This window comes from Antedon mediterranea, chromosome 10 (genome assembly GCF_964355755.1).
Source record: "Antedon mediterranea chromosome 10, ecAntMedi1.1, whole genome shotgun sequence".
In the NCBI taxonomy this organism is placed as follows: Eukaryota; Metazoa; Echinodermata; class Crinoidea; order Comatulida; family Antedonidae; genus Antedon; species Antedon mediterranea.
The window spans coordinates 19,319,658-19,336,604 of NC_092679.1; the positions used below are offsets into that span (position 1 = coordinate 19,319,658).

The window sequence follows — 16,947 nt, forward strand, 5'->3', positions numbered from 1 at the left end:
CTATTGAACAGCCCAATAGACAGTTCTCTCGAAACCTAAGATTTGACCAACAGACAGACCTCTATGCAAGATCCCTCTAAGAATTTACCAATATACCATTGGCCTATAAATGATATGTCCATATATAGACAGCTCTATACAAAAGCCATAAAAATTGACCAATATACAATAGATATCACTTTATTATTGTAATTCTTTTATGTAACTGTTGTACTGTATTGAAATAATCACAAAGCCATTTTAATTAGCTAAGACCTAATCAACAGCAACAATAGCAATAGTTTAATGAATGCAATTGTTAGGCAGTGAAATACGAAGTCCAATTTATATTTGTTTAGCACCCTGTTCAGAAAAGTGCACCCTGACCCTTTAGGAAAAAATGTATTCAACAGGTTCTCACTACTTAAAATAATTAAGAATACATTTGCACAAGATTCTCAGAATGGCAGAATGTATTTCTGAAGATATCCTTTTTTTTAAATATGCCTGTATTTTTTTTTTTTTTATTCAATTTTATGCAAAATATGTCTACAGCAATAATGTTCAAATTATTTTACATTTCTGCAATTGGATAGCCTATAATTGCCAAGATATCTAGCTATAATCCAATTAGTGACATTTCTACATTTGACAAAACGTTTGTACGCAAAAAAGAATATTAAATGTTGCTAATATCATCAGTTTATTTTCCAGAAATCTTAATACAATATTGAAATATTGGTAATTCAATTAAAGAGAAAAAATATATATGAAATCATTAGTACAAAATAGACAATCTTATCAAAATCATTCAATAAATAGTAATAGACACAATAAAAAATATTTTCTTCATAAAAAAAACTCACAACCACAAATAGTGTGTCATCATAGACACAAACTATATAACTATCTTCGAAAAATATTGCGCTTGTATCGGGTCTATATAATATGTTATAAACAACAAATAATTACACTGAAATTAATATTAATACTGTAGCTATTAACCGATTGAAGTCGCTCAAACCAAACTTTGAAAGAGTTTTTGTTTAGAATGAGATTGTTAAAAAGAAATGTGATCCAATTATTTTATCATTGCATAAAGAAAATATATCAAAATAGAGATATTTGATAAACAACCAATTACATGTAGAACTGTAAATCTCTGTCTACATCAAACTTTATGACAAAAAATGTATATATATACATATGGACATATTACTACCAAAGACATATCACTACCATATATGGGCACATCACACTTTTTTTGTCAAACTAGTTTGATAGTGTAGACAGAGCTTAAATGATGACAGAGATCTGACAATTACAAGCACATTGTTGAAAACATTGGATCACAAATTCAATAAACATTGACATTCGATTAATTAGTAATAGTATTGTTAAAAGTAAAAAAAAAAAGCACCGAAAAAATGTTATTGAAACCCAAAAGTCAGTAGGTAATGAGATCAAGTTAAAATAAAGATTTAAAGGTACTGTAGCAATTGTGACATCATGTAATTTGCATATTATGCATTATATTTAAATACAAAGTTACAAATAAAATGTAAAAATTAAAATGTTGAAAAATGTTAATTGGTTAGTTTCACAGCCTCAATAGAAATACATTGTGCATTACAGATATTCATAACATAAACAATTGATTTACATGTATTAGTGTTTAGTGTTTTCAACAAATCAGTTAAAACAAAATGCAAACCTAAATCTCTGTCTACACTATCAAACTTTAGGTGAAAGCAAAATTGTAATATGCCCACACACTGTATGGACATGATGATGTCATATCACTACCATATTTAGGCGCATTACACTTTTTCTGTCAACCTATTTTGATAGTGTAAACAGAGCTTTACAAAAGAAGAGGATAAATCCACTCATTTCAAACGCTGTGTTAACGGCACAGGCGATACTGTATGTGAATCAACATTAGGATTTTGGTTATGATCGTAAAAAGGATGGAATACTTTATCAAATCACAAAATATACATAAAATCAATGAACACATTTACTAACTACAATTACAAGTAGGATGTATAAATGAAATCATCATAGCATACCACTGCATGTACAGACATTACATATAATTTGTTGCATTGATAGATAGATATACATAAAATTACACAAAAAAATAATATAGCACAATTATTGAAGAAAACTGATTTAATAAAGGATGATAGACATATAAAATTACAAAAAAAATATTATTAAAGCAATTATAGAGGAAAACTAATTTACTAAGGGATATAAAAGCTAATTTTATTTTGGTCATACATCAATACTTTCGTTTCTCTCCCATTTGGGCAAGTTAGCTGCGGGTTTTACTAGCCCATTTCTTGTCAAGGTACTGCATACTGTACATGGGGGTGGGGAAAAGAACTAAAGGGGAAAATCCTAACTCAAATGTGTTTTTAAGCTCTGTCTACACTATCAAAACTTTATGTGACAAAAAAATGTGATGTACCCATGTATATAGACATGATGATGTCATATCACTACCATATTTGGGCACATCATACTTTTTTTTGTCAAACTAGTTTGATAGTATAGATAGAGCTTTACTTCACTACATGTGATCTAATAGTACATAGTACTATCAACTCTCCCTGAGTGATTTTCACATTAATTTAAATGTACTGCATTGTAGCAGTTACAACATTACCCACAAGGAAACATCAATTTCCCTTTACATAAACCAGGTTAAACAGGCTAAATCAACGTCTATTGAACATATTGATACCAGAGCAGTCAGCCATATCACTTAATGTAAAAAAAAAACATATCAATTGAAGTTTAACCTAAAGCTCTGTCCACACTATCAAACTAGTGAAACCATGATGTGCGCAAATATGGTAGTGATACAGTATGGCACATATAGTATACAAATATAGTGATATGACATCATGTCCATATACAGTATGTGCACATCACATTTTTTTGTCACATAAAGATTGATAGTGTAGACAAAGCTTAACAATGTAATAAGTACAGTACAGATCTTTTTAAATAGTTCCTCTTTTTCTGTTAATATTTATTTTCCTAATGGGTTTCCGATTTAAAATCAGAAGTAGTATTGTTATGTAATATAATTATATAATTTGATTTCAGCAGGCCAAATAATACAAATTGCTCATTTTTTATAAATAATGTCATTCAACATACAGCTGCAGAATAATCATAATTGAGGAACATGTAACTATTGGATATATACAGTGCGAGTAATAAATGTGAAATTGAATTGACAGAGAAATGGTGCTATTGTCTGTCAGTACATTAATAACTTGAACTAAAAAATAATAATCTGTAGAGATAAAAATAATCTCATTAGTAGAAATCAGACTTTAGAAATATGAAAATAAAAAGAGACTAAAACTATATTTCAAATCTATTAATCAATATTTTAACTATTAAACAATGTTGTATTGTAACAAAATGATATTTTTACTGAAATATCGAAATATATGGAATACTCAGGGGAAGTGTCTTGGAAAACTACGGGAAGTGTGAGCCTGGTGTTATCCCAGTATAATTATTATTCAGAACATTGTCATGAATATTCAGCACATTTTCATGAATATTAAACACATGGTCATGAATATTAAACACATTGTCAATGTCATGAATATTAAACACATTGTCATAAATATTCAAATCATTTAACCACTAGTAGATAATTTTCACAATCATAATAATCATCTTTTAAATTATTAATTTTTGACCGGCAATACATTTTCGAAAATTTCGCTTTCAATCCAATTACCTTCATTATTTCAGAATAAATCTCAAATGCTATAAATAATTCTATTTCATACTAATATTGCAGATTTTTAATTATATTTATACAGATAACTTTTGAATATTTTTACTTCGCATTCAACTTGTGCTTACAGCCATAGACAATTAGTACATTATAATGATGAATATTCAACACCATATCATGAATATTTAACACCATATCATGAATACTCAACGCCATATCATGAATAGTCAACATCATATCATGAATAGTCAACATCATATCCTGATTATTCAACATCATATCATGAATATTCAACACCATATCATGAATAGTCAACACCATATCATGAATATTCAACACTATATCATGAAGAGTCAACACCATATCATGAATAGTCAACATCATATCATGATTATTCAACCCCCTATCATAGATATTCAACACCATTTCATAAATATTTAACATCATATCATGAATATTCAACACAATATCATGAATATTCAACACAATATCATGAATAGTCACCACCATATCATGAAGAGTCAACACCATATCATGAATAGTCAACACTACATCATGATTACTCAACCTCCTATCATAAATATTCAACACCATTTCATGAATATTCAGCACCAGATCATGAATATTCAAAAACTAATCACACAGTAACATTCAATGTTTGACATATGGGTAGGGCATATTTTGTCCAGAAACACACTATCTGGTTGGTTATATGTGGACATACATTATAGTGAATAAACTGTATTCACCATACTTGTAATAATAATTTGTAAATGAAAAATTACAGCAAGGTTGAATTTTTTTAATGAAAAACTACCAGCATTTTTCGTCATTTCTTGCTTCAAAATATTTTTTTTTAAACTTACAAACTATTTCAAAGCGCTGAAATGTACCCGAAATAATTGATTATAGACCATTTATTTCATACCTCCTAAATGTTATTCTATTTAACCTGGTGTGATGTGAAAATGATGACCTAGTTTTGGTTAATGAACTTCAAATTTTGACTACAAGAATCACAAACATCAGTCAACTTGTACTCTTACTTACTGACATATTACTATCGCTAAACTCAGTTTTTTACATCTAGTATGTTAATTTGTTATCACATGACAGATTAGAAATCAACAGAGCATAACGATCATTTATGCAAGCTTTACAAACCAATGCGATTATCTAAATTTGAAAATTTGAGATCTTCATTTATATGAAAACTTCAATAAGCTGATTGGCTGAAGACATGATTTTCAGTCATAGATTTGCTGATAGCCGCCGATTGAAATTCTGCCTGAGAAAAGTAATGGTGGCGTGGTCCCAGGCATGATGTACTGCCCCCCTGACGAGTAACTGTTGCTACGGATAATCGTCCCGTAGCCCAACTGCGGGGTCCCGTTTATCGATGTAGACGGTGAATGCATATCAGTAGAAAGGCTGTCAAAACAGAACAAAATATAAGGTTTAAATACATCTTGATTGAATAAAACATAATAAATACATTTCAAATTGAAAACTATAAAATAAATAAGAAGCAAATTAAATATTTCACAAGCAATTATAAGAATGGCTTTTATTTCATACTATCATGGCAATAAAATTGAATTGTGGGTAAAATAGTATTATATTATATAGTAACAAATAAAAAAAAAATTGTATAATGTGGTTTCATCATTATGTATTAATAATTATTGATACTAATAGGCAGGGTGGGATTGTCATTAAAATGAAAAGTAAAAGTAACTGAACATGCATTAGAACTCGTCAATACATTTCTAATATAATACTAACGAAAGCCTTGGCCAAGGGTCAGAAAATATTAAATAAGTGAGGATTATATTGAAATTATGGGATCACCCAATACAAGTACCACAAGATAAAATATGCAATTCATATTTAACTGAAGAAGTCACTATAAAGCTCTGTCTACACTATCAAACTTTATGTGACAAACAAAATGTGATGTGCCTAGGGACATGATAATGTCATATCACTACCATATTTGGGCATATCTCTACCATATTTGGGCACATCACAGTAGTTTGATAGTGTAGACAGAGCTTTACATTCAATCAAATAATTTATGTATTGTAGGATGAGAAACGTCATTGAAATAAAAAGTTAAAGCAAATTAACACATGTCTGATCTCATTTATATGGAAATGTAAACATTCATGCATTCTATACACTATCTACTTATAAATTCACTTTCTGGTTGTTTCTTTTTTTAACGTTGACTTTTTAAATACCATATTTGCTTAAATTGTCTGTGTATCAATCTATTGTTATCCACAGTATTGATTTTAGTCATTTGGTTTGGAAAATACAAAATGTCTAATATTATTTCTATGGTTATGGTTTCATTTGATATTAAAATGAAAGAAATTTGTTGAAAAAATCTGTTATGTTTAAATTAATACAAATTGGTTCTTTCCATATACAGTAGTACAGTATGTGTTAGATAAAATAGGGCTTCGTAGTACAAGAAATCTGTATCTTAAGTCTGAAGTAATGTTTGGTGGGCAGGGGTAGGGTGTTGGGAAGTCTGCATTTTCAGAACCATAGAAAAAGCTTGATCAACCAAACACATCTAGTATTCAACTAATCATGTGTAAATTTTATCTTCTTTTAGGGCAGGGGTGGGGTGTTGAGAAGTCTGCATTTCCAGAACCATAGAAAAAGCTTGATCAACTAAACACATCTAGTATATATTCAACTATTTGTGTAAATTTTATCTTCTTTTAGGGCAGGGGTGGGGTGTTGGGAAGTCTGCATTTCCAGAACCATAGAAAAAGCTTGATTAACCAAACACATCTAGTATTCAACTAATCATGTGTAAATTTTATCTTCTTTTAGGGCAGGGTGGGGTGTTGAGAAGTCTGCATTTCCAGAACCATAGAAAAAGCTTGATCAACCAAACACATCTAGTATATATTCAACTATTTGTGTAAATTTTATCTTCTTTTAGGGCAGGGGTGGGGTGTTGAGAAGTCTGCATTTCCAGAACCATAGAAAAAGCTTGATCAACCAAACACATCTAGTATATATTCAACTATTTGTGTAAATTTTATCTTCTTTTAGGGCAGGGGTGGGGTGTTGGGAAGTCTGCATTTTCAGAACCATAGAAAAAGCTTGATCAACCAAACACATCTAGTATTCAACTAATCATGTGTAAATTTTATCTTCTTTTAGGGCAGGGGTGGGGTGTTGAGAAGTCTGCATTTCCAGAACCATAGAAAAAGCTTGATCAACAAAGCACATCTAGTATATATTCAACTAATCATGTGTAAATTTTATCTTCTTTTAGGGCAGGGGTGGGGTGTTGGGAAGTCTGCATTTCCAGAACCATAGAAAAAGCTTGATCAACAAAGCACATCTAGTATATATTCAACTAATCATGTGTCAATTTTATCTTCTTTTAGTTTTATTGTTCATGTTCTGAAAGTTTCATTTTAAACTCATTGCATACAGGAAACTAGGAAAACCTTGTAAGATTGTAAGTAGTACCATTATTAATACTTACTCTGCAGATGCTGTGTTTGTATTAAACGCTCGGCAAAGATCATCGTCACTATCATATCGTCGTGGGTTGTCAAAGAAATAAGCTTTAGAGGGTGTTCTATTCACACTCTTAACTTCTGGTGCAGTCTGAAAAAAAAAATTACAGAAATAATTTTGTCTTCCACATTTTTTAGAAATTAGATGATGATTCTAAATAAAGATTGTAATCATGGCTTTCCTCTCGTTATTTGAAGTTAGTTTTATACTACTTTATTTTAGAATTGGCAAAATATATCATGACTCAAATTTCAGTTTTACCTTAAAAAAGAACATACATATTTCAGTAACCATTTTCTAAATGACAACAGTTCCAAATTTTATAAAGGTACTAAAAAGGTACCAAATATTACGGCAAACAAATTTAACAGTATCTTATGGACATACAGACGTACAGTAATCTAAGTGGTGGATCCAGGATTTTGCTAACATTAATTAACAGTCTTTCAAAAGTAGATCAAGAAGTAGTTTATAATTTAATTTAGCTGTCAAATGACATTACTATAAGGCAGCTATTGCGTACCATACACAAAGTGTATCACTAAAAAATATAATACAACTTTCTGGATGATATCTTCTCCAATTTTTCAAAAAAATTCTTGAAGATCATAAACTTAAAGAGCATACATAATTTTTAATGAAATCAAGATTTGCATACTGCAAACTTGAAACCGATAATTTGAAACATGAATGTGTCTCCTTAATGGAGGTGCCTCAAAGAAGAGGGTCTAGTTTGTAATACTAATACATTTTAAAATGTTATTTTTGTGGCAAAATGTTTTCTAACATACTGTAACATACACTAGACTACTTCAAATGATGTATATTATATTCCAATAGTCCTATTCATACATCATAACTTTTTATAATATTAATATTGAATTTGGCATTGACACTTAATTTTCCATCCTTTGATGCCTTTTGAAGGTCACAGATGGCTGCACTTTAAATAATATATCATAAAAGACTTGTTCATATAGCATATCTAATATAAAGGGTGTCACGAAAGCTCAGACCACGAAAGCTCAGACCCCCTAAGACCTAAGATCACGAAAGCTAAGACCCAACACCTAAGATTACAAATATTTATTTTTCGCACCTGCCTTGTATTTTAACTCCTAACATTTATTCTGAATACCACACCTTAGAATTGGCACTTTCATGAAAAAGAATCACATAAAAAGTAACAAATACATTTTTAAATTGATGATTTTACAGACGTTTTTCTCGCACACAAAATGACTAGCCTACAGTACAGTAGGCCTACCCCATGGGCCATGTTCAATGTTTTTGTTTCTATGGAACGTCAAAAGAGCAAAAATTATATAGAGGGCTGAAAACTCTGTGGAGTCCATCTACAGTGTGGATGGAACAATGTAAAATTAAAATTGTAATGATAATAGTATAATCATGCAAGTACGAAGAAATAAATACTGGCAAATAAATTTTAATTTAAAAATCATGATAAGTTTTTTTGTTTCGTGTTCTTTCTGTTTTTATACTTGTACTATTATTGTTGCTCTTTTGGCGCTCCATAGAAACAAAAACATTGAGCATGGGGAGCTCGAGGAGTTACATTACAGTATACAAAGAAACACATCTGTAAAATCATCAATTTAAAGGATTTATTTATTTGTTATTATGTGTTTCTCCTTCTGAAAGTACTTATAAGTCGTAATTTTAATGTGTGGTGTTCAGGATAAAGTTAGTCAACAAATTTGGAGTCAAAATACAAGAAAGGCAGGTGCGTAAGAAAAACATCCTCTGAACCAACACAATGGAGTAAATATATACCAACAAACAACCCGTCAAGTTTGTTTGTTGTAAAGAAAAAATATACATTTACTCAACGGGCGAAAATAATGTGAGTTTATCTATGTTTTGCGGTAGTATTAAATTATATTTATGGTAATAAATGAAACCTACTGTGTTTAAAACTATGTATGGATAAACAAGTATTGTTTTTAAGCTGTAGTATATCTTAGTATTTGTAATCTTAGGTGTTGGGTCTTAGCTTTCGTGATCTTAGGTCTTAGGGGGTCTGAGCTTTCGTGGTCTGAGCTTTCGTGACACCCCTAATATAAATTATAGAATACATTTACAATACAGTACAACAACCCCTTCTTTGGGACACTCCTAATTGAAAGAACACTCCTATTCAAAGGACACTCCTATTAAGAGGACAGTTGGGTTTGTGTCCCTAAGGTGTCCCCTTAATAGAATGATGTTCAAACTATACTTTTAATACACTTTACATCATAAAACCCATCCATTGAGACACCCTTATTAAAGGGACACCTTATTAAGAGGACAGTTTGTTTTGTGTCCCCGAAGTGTCCCTTTAATAGATGTTCTAACTATACTTTTAATACACTTTACATCATAAAACCCATCCATTGAGACACCCTTATTAAAGAGACACCTTAGACACCTTAAGAGGACAGTTTGTTTTGTGTCCCAAAATGTCCCCTTGATAGACGTTAGTATACTTTTGATACACTTTACATCATAAAACCCATCCATTGAGACACCATTATTAAAGGGACACCCTATTAAGACAGTTTGTTTTGTGTCCCCAAAGTGTCCCCTTAATAGATGTTCTAACTATACTTTTAATACACTTTACATCATAAAACCCATCCATTGAGACACCCTTATTAAAGGGACACCCCATTAAGAGGACAGTTTGTTTTGTGCCCCAAAATGTCCCCTTAATAGATGTTCAAACTATACGTTTAATAATATAATACACTTTACATCATAAAACCCATCCATTGAGACACCATTATTAAAGGGACACCCTATTAAGAGGACAGTTTGTTTTGTGCCCCAAAATGTCCCCTTAATAGATGTTCAAACTATACTTTTAATAATATAATACACTTTACATCATAAAACCTATCCATTGAGACACCATTATTAAAGGGACACCCTATTAAGAGGACAGTTTGTTTTGTGCCCCAAAATGTCCCCTTAATAGATGTTCAAACTATACTTTTAATAATATAATACACTTTACATCATAAAACCCATCCATTGAGACACCATTATTAAAGGGACACCCTATTAAGAGGACAGTTTGTTTTGTGCCCCAAAATGTCCCCTTAATAGACGTTAGTATATACTTTTGATTTACTTTGTATAAATTTTCTTTAAACTTGAAAATTGCTTTAATTTCCTCAACATTCAATTGAGAACAGAAAGAAAGGAAGCCAACAGCAAACAACAGGAAAGCAAATTGTAAGATGAATAACCAAGACCTTTTTTTTTTATATATATTGGAAGATTAAAATATCAGACAACAATTTTAAAAATAATACTTGATTTCCTTACATTATTAACATTTTTAATCAGTGAAAAACAGGGGTTTCCAGAAATGTACATTGCTTCATTTTTTAGTGCTTTATTTATGATGATTATTTTGTGTATGATGATGTGTAGATAATTATAATACATCGTAGGCTACGAACAATACATCATAGGCTACGAACAATACATCGTAGGTTACGAACAATACATCGTAGGTTACGAACAATACATCGTAGGCTACGAACAATACATCATAGGCTACGAACAATACATCGTAGGCTACAAACAATACATCGTAGGCTACGAACAATACATCGTAGGCTACGAACAATACATCGTAGGTTACGAACAATACATCGTAGGCTACGAACAATACATCGTAGGCTACGAACAATACATCGTAGGTTACGAACAATACATCGTAGGCTACGAACAATACATCGTAGGTTACGAACAATACATCGTAGGTCACAAACAATACATCAGTTTTAAAAATACATGAAAAATGAAGATTAATAAAATAAGATTTTATTAGGCCATTTTGAAGGTTTAATGAAGTTATTCACTTCTGTAGAAATAAACGGGAAAAAAAACAAATAAAAATAATTATTTCACTAATATAAAAAGACAAAATAAACTGTTAATTTCAACCAAAAACTCTTTGTCTGACAGACAATTTTAAAAGTATTTTTTTCAGGTAAATAATTTTTTTCAATCCAGTTATAACAAACTGTCATGTGACAATAAAATGACATATTCCCCAATATTTAAAAAAAAATTTTTCAGGGGAACAATATAACTTTAACTTCGTTTAACTGTTTATTTGAAAAAGGTCTCAAGATCCTAAATCATTTGTAATTTGTAGTTTCATATATTAAGTAAGTAAACATGAAACTATATTTTTTGTTATCTTTGTTGAAATTTGAAAATGTGTGTTCTATTCCAAATTTACCAACAAAGGTGACCTAATTTTTGTACTAAACAATACAACATTATCATTCAATTGAAAATGAAAGTATAGTCAAGTCTAGCTGTTATCTAGTATGAATTACACAACAAATTTGACAAACAAAAGTACAATAGATTTTGTGAACCATGTTATTTTGAAACCGTTTTAACCACATTCAAACAGATTATAATACTAAATATAGTTAGTCACTTCAGGATTTTTTTGAAAAAGTTTACAGTTTCAGGAAGTACAGTATGATGTACAGTAGACAAATGTTTTAATATTTTTTTAATTATTTTTACAAAGTATTACAATTACATTGCAGTTATTTAAAAGAATAGTGCCTCTGCAGGGAAAAATTTCATTTTAAAATTTTGTTTAGCAATATTGCTAATCAAACTGATTTTTGAGTCGAGAAACATAGTTTTGTATTGTATTTTTTGCTACACAATTTAAAATATCTGTAGCAAAAAGGTTGTTTTGTATAGCTTTTTGCTATGCTACACTGGCGAAATTATTCCCTGCTCTGTTGTGTAAGGAAATAATAAAAGTTATTATCATTATTGTTATTATGCAATTCAATCAATTTTTGGAAAAATATAAAAAAATATTAAGTAAAGGTAATGACTTATGTGAATGTTGAACCTGGGTGTTATGCTTGATGTACTGTAGCCACCATTGTTTGCTGAGTATTATTCCATTGGGGGCTTTCTCATGGTATGCTAAGGTTTGACTGTAGCCATAGCATAGCAACCAAATGCTCTGCAGTCAGGCCTATAGCAATCCTACATGAAAGCCCCAGTTGTCTATGGGTCTACATATCAAGCGGAACATACAGCTTCAACATTAACTGAAAATTCTTTCAGTTATATTAATGTCCCTTTAAAAAAATAATTTTTTAAAGGGTCGTTGTTGAAATGCCACTTTAATGTCCATATTCACTTTTAATGAAAATTGGATCAGAAAATATGTCTTTACATGAAAAACCTGTAATTTTTAAATTACATGTTTTTATGGATGTTATTGTTAAATACTAATTTATACTTGTAATACTTTTCTGCTTTTATTTTTAATATACAGTAGTAGTTATTCTATATTTAAGCTCTGTCTATACTTTCAAACTTTATGTGAGAAAAAAACGTGATGTACCATATTTGGGTATATCACTACCATATTTGGGAAAAAACTACCATTATTTGGGCACATCACACTTTTTTGTCAAACTATTTTGATAGTGTAGACAAAGCTTTAAACAAAAAATTGATACAAAGAAAGTGATGAATTATCTTACCAATCTTGATGCGTATCTTCTGACACGGAAAAACATGACGACAATAAGTGTTGGCAGGAACTCCCACAGAAATAATATTATACAGAAAGTTATGAAACGGTATCCTTTTAGATTCCGATAGTCAGCCTAGAAAAAAATATTATTTGTTAGAACTTTGCTAAAACTGAGTGTTAATTAGGAGTGGGAACATTATTTTTGTTATCCTAGCCACATCCTGTCTAAAAGCCTTTAGCTTTTCAGTGTTTTAATCTAGAATTTTACACAATTTTTAACCAACTTTTAAAGATGTATTTTCCCCTGAAAACATGAAAAATATAAAATTTTGAGTATGCCATTTTGTTTTCATGGTACAATATCTTTTTTAAAAGATTTTTATTTGGTTTTCTTATCTTTAATGTATTGTTGTAATGTAAACAAACGCCTACAAGTTCAAACCACGTAATGTGATTAAGAATAATCGTGACATTAGAACTCACTTGGTCAGAAACATTTGGCCAACTGTACCCAAAATTCTCTTGGTTGTTGCAGGCCACAGCAATAATGTTGTACGCTGTCCTTGTAAGGTACAGGAACGTAATGATAATGCAGGCTGCTGTTGCATGGCATACTGTTGTTCCCTGACAAAAGAAACAAAAAATAAAATAAAACGATCCGTCGGGTTGCAGAACAATAATCATTATTTTAAAAAGACAAATTTTATTAATTTACCGTGCTTATTTATTAAACTAAGTCTCAATTGAGGCTTAGGGAGTGAAGTTGAAAGAGTTATCAGTTACAAACCCTGGTACTAGGTCAGGATTTATTTATTCTTTCCTCATCTACTGTAGGGGCTATTTTTAATCAAATTTAATGACATGAAAGTAGATCCACACTAGTACCCTTTTCACATTGTTTTTGGACTCCGACACAGACTAGGCTAGGGCATCAACACCAGTGTTTTGTATGGTGTGCACTCCAATGTACTGACACAGACTAGGCTAGGGCATCAACACCAGTGTTTTGTATGGTGTGCACTCCAATGTACTGACATAGACCGACACAGACTAGGCTAGGGCATCAACACCAGTGTTTTGTATGGTGTGCACTCCAATGTACTGACACCGACTGACACAGACTAGGCTAGGGCATCAACACCAGTGTTTTGTATGGTGTGCACCCCAATGACAATGTAAACAAACTCCAGAGTTTTGCAAGGCGATGCAATTGAAAGGGTTATGTTTATTCCCTTCTGCACGGTCAGCAATACAGTAAATCACTACCTTATCATATTGAATAAACTAATAACGGCAATGTTAGTTTATCCAGTTAAGTTATCACAATAGTCAGATATTTACTCTAAGTAAATATCAATATTGAATATTTATCACATGACATGTGTATCCGATAATACAACAAATAAAAAGGTGCCTGGCAAAATTTATATAATATTTCTAGCACAGAACATTTCTTATAGTATTTTCAATATACAATAATTTTTATATGGTAATATATAAAATTTTAGATTTCAATCTATTTCAAATGTTGCAATAACCGTATCATACAGATTGTAATTATGGTCTGATGTCAAATAGGCTTATCAGATAATTTCCTTCATTAGGTCAAATTCTGTGAGGCCTTAAGGATTTTGGAAAAACAATTTTTAATATATCACACAGCAGGTCAGCCCGTCAATATGTATTTTGCTATTGTTCTTGGCTAAGACACTGGGGACCATTTGATCCATGTAGATAAATCATAACATGAACGATCTATTAATGATTTTTTTTTAAAGACATATCAGCAATTTTCAACAAATTTGTGTTCTTATTGTATTCTAAAACAGTTATTAATGCATGCATGTTGCAAAAATATGTCAAAGCTTTACTCAATATAAATTAGAGAGGAAATATTGTAGCTACAATTTGTTCATACACATAAAAAACCGAGAAACTCTCCAATTTCAGGTTGGATCAACTAAATTGCTTTTAAATCAAGTCTAAATTCAGGCTTAGGAAATGGAGTACAAAACAGTACATAACCTTTGTACTAGCATTGAACGTGTCCAACAGAAATTAAAACCAGGCGGCAACAACACCTATACCTACCCTTGCTTCTAACAGTACGTTTGCTGATGTCATTCTTGCTAATTTCCATATTACGATAGATAATGAAATTCCACCAGTGAAAAACAATATACCACTAATTATCACTCGTAGATGTACAATTATGTCCTTCTCAAATTTTGTAGAAAGTATTACCGCTAATAGATTGACTAAAAAGAATGTTATAACTAAAAATGCAACACCAGTCCGAAGAAGCAGTTTTTTCCTCTTGTATTTCTCTGGTTCATACCTTATCTTTGCTTTAAAAACAACCTGAAAAATGAAAGAGAACAAAACAATTCATTTGTTGGTTGATTTTTCTATACCAGTTTGGTACGGATTTAATGCCATCTTTTATTTAATTAAACTTTCTCAACATGACTCATGCATTTAGAATTTGTTTCATCTTTAATGTGTTAAGATTGAATAACTTTTTATAATTCGGACTACACAAGATTAAATTTCAAAAACAGATAGTTCTCAAACTTAACGCTGTGGTTAGGCTTCATGAAATGCAACTGCACAACGTTGGAGATCAGACACTTTTGTAATCGATACGCATGAGAAGAGGCAAAAAAAGACGAATAAAGAGAATCGAACCCACAACCCTGCGATCTCAAGTCAGTCAAACAAATTAAGACTTTAAATACGCTGTGCAATTTACTGTGAAAATATGTATTGGGTATTTTATTTAATTAATCAACCAATCACAATAGTGCGCATGTCGGAACTGTAACCACATTTCGTAAGCTAAAACACGCACCTGTCCAAAGTATACTATAAGAAGACAAAGTGTTGTAAACTGGAGGCACACCGGAAAGCAATATAACAAGAAATATGCGCACAAATTCAATGTGTTCGCTAAATCACAATTGAAAATGTAAAAAGAAAACAATGTAGTCCTCAATGCTGCCCATATTAAACAGAGAAAAAGAAATACTGTTTGATAGCTTTTCCGTTTGTGTTTGTAGTATAAAATTAAGAACAACTGGACGTAAACAAAGAAGAACAGAAAGCTGTAGAGAACGATGAAAGTGATGGTAAAGCTTAGCTCAACACTTGGTGGGACAGCAGGTCCTGTGATGGGCACAGCAGGTGGCTCAGTCTCAGACGCCGATCGCATTTCCAGCCTCGAACTTGACATTGCACTCGTTTTCATCTTGTTGAAGAGACGAACCAAAATGACGTATACCACTAATGATACATTTTCACTTTATTGTTCAATTTTTTTGTTGCTGAAATTAAACTCGGAAAAGCTCAGTAAACTTGAATTTGTGGGTAGTTGGCTAACATTCTCTCCAACAAGAAGGTTGACGTACGTTCGCGAACAGAATTTGTTGAATGTGATCGATTTCCTCGGTGAATTCCATTGAACTTTGACCGATATTTAAAATTGATGGCGCACTTCAGAATTTGAGGCACAATCATTTTCATACATCACCTTTACAATAAATCGTTGCTGAGACTTTTGACGAATTTTTCAACTTAGTATAAGCATGTGGAGGAAATATCCATGGTATAAGCATGGAAGAAAAATTATATTAAAAACATTATATAATGTTTTCCTCTATGTTATAAGCTAGTAACTTAATGATACATGCCGGGAATAATAATTCTGTGGACATACCAAACGACATAACCTTATTCTCTGTTATTGAGTTAAAGTTTGCAAACAATTTCGTTTTTTAGCATTTAAGAAAATTATTTTATTTTCGTTTATGACTGCAAATGATAAACTGTACCGAGTTGAATAAGAAATAGAAGTTGATTGAGAGGATGTGTTGAGTCGTGATCTATATTTCCAAAACGACCTATCGATACCTTTAGATATAATTAGTGTAGTATGATATCATTATTCTTATCATATATATATTATATTTTTGGAGGATTGCTATTTAGCCTCATCATGTATCATTATTTTTTGTCTAAAATTGCTCTTATTATTTTTCGTTTTTGTGCAGCCTTCGCAAACTGTCTTTGGCTTCTCTAATATAGATGCCAAAACTCTGGATTT

The 16,947-nt window shown here is 31.1% G+C and overlaps 1 protein-coding gene across 1 annotated transcript; it reads right to left on the reverse strand.

Annotated features, from left to right (window-relative positions):
• Window positions 1-184: 184 nt before the first annotated feature.
• On the reverse strand, window positions 185-16,261 carry LOC140060334 (G protein-coupled receptor 137Ba-like). The gene is made up of 6 exons (XM_072106494.1): window positions 15,697-16,261; window positions 14,937-15,206; window positions 13,329-13,469; window positions 12,853-12,978; window positions 7,269-7,393; window positions 185-5,182 (listed from the first exon to the last, which is right to left on the reverse strand). The coding sequence occupies exons 1-6, from the start codon at window positions 16,090-16,092 to the stop codon at window positions 4,999-5,001; spliced, it is 1,242 nt and encodes a 413-aa protein (XP_071962595.1). The 5' UTR covers window positions 16,093-16,261; the 3' UTR covers window positions 185-4,998.
• Between the last annotated feature and the right edge of the window lie 686 nt (window positions 16,262-16,947).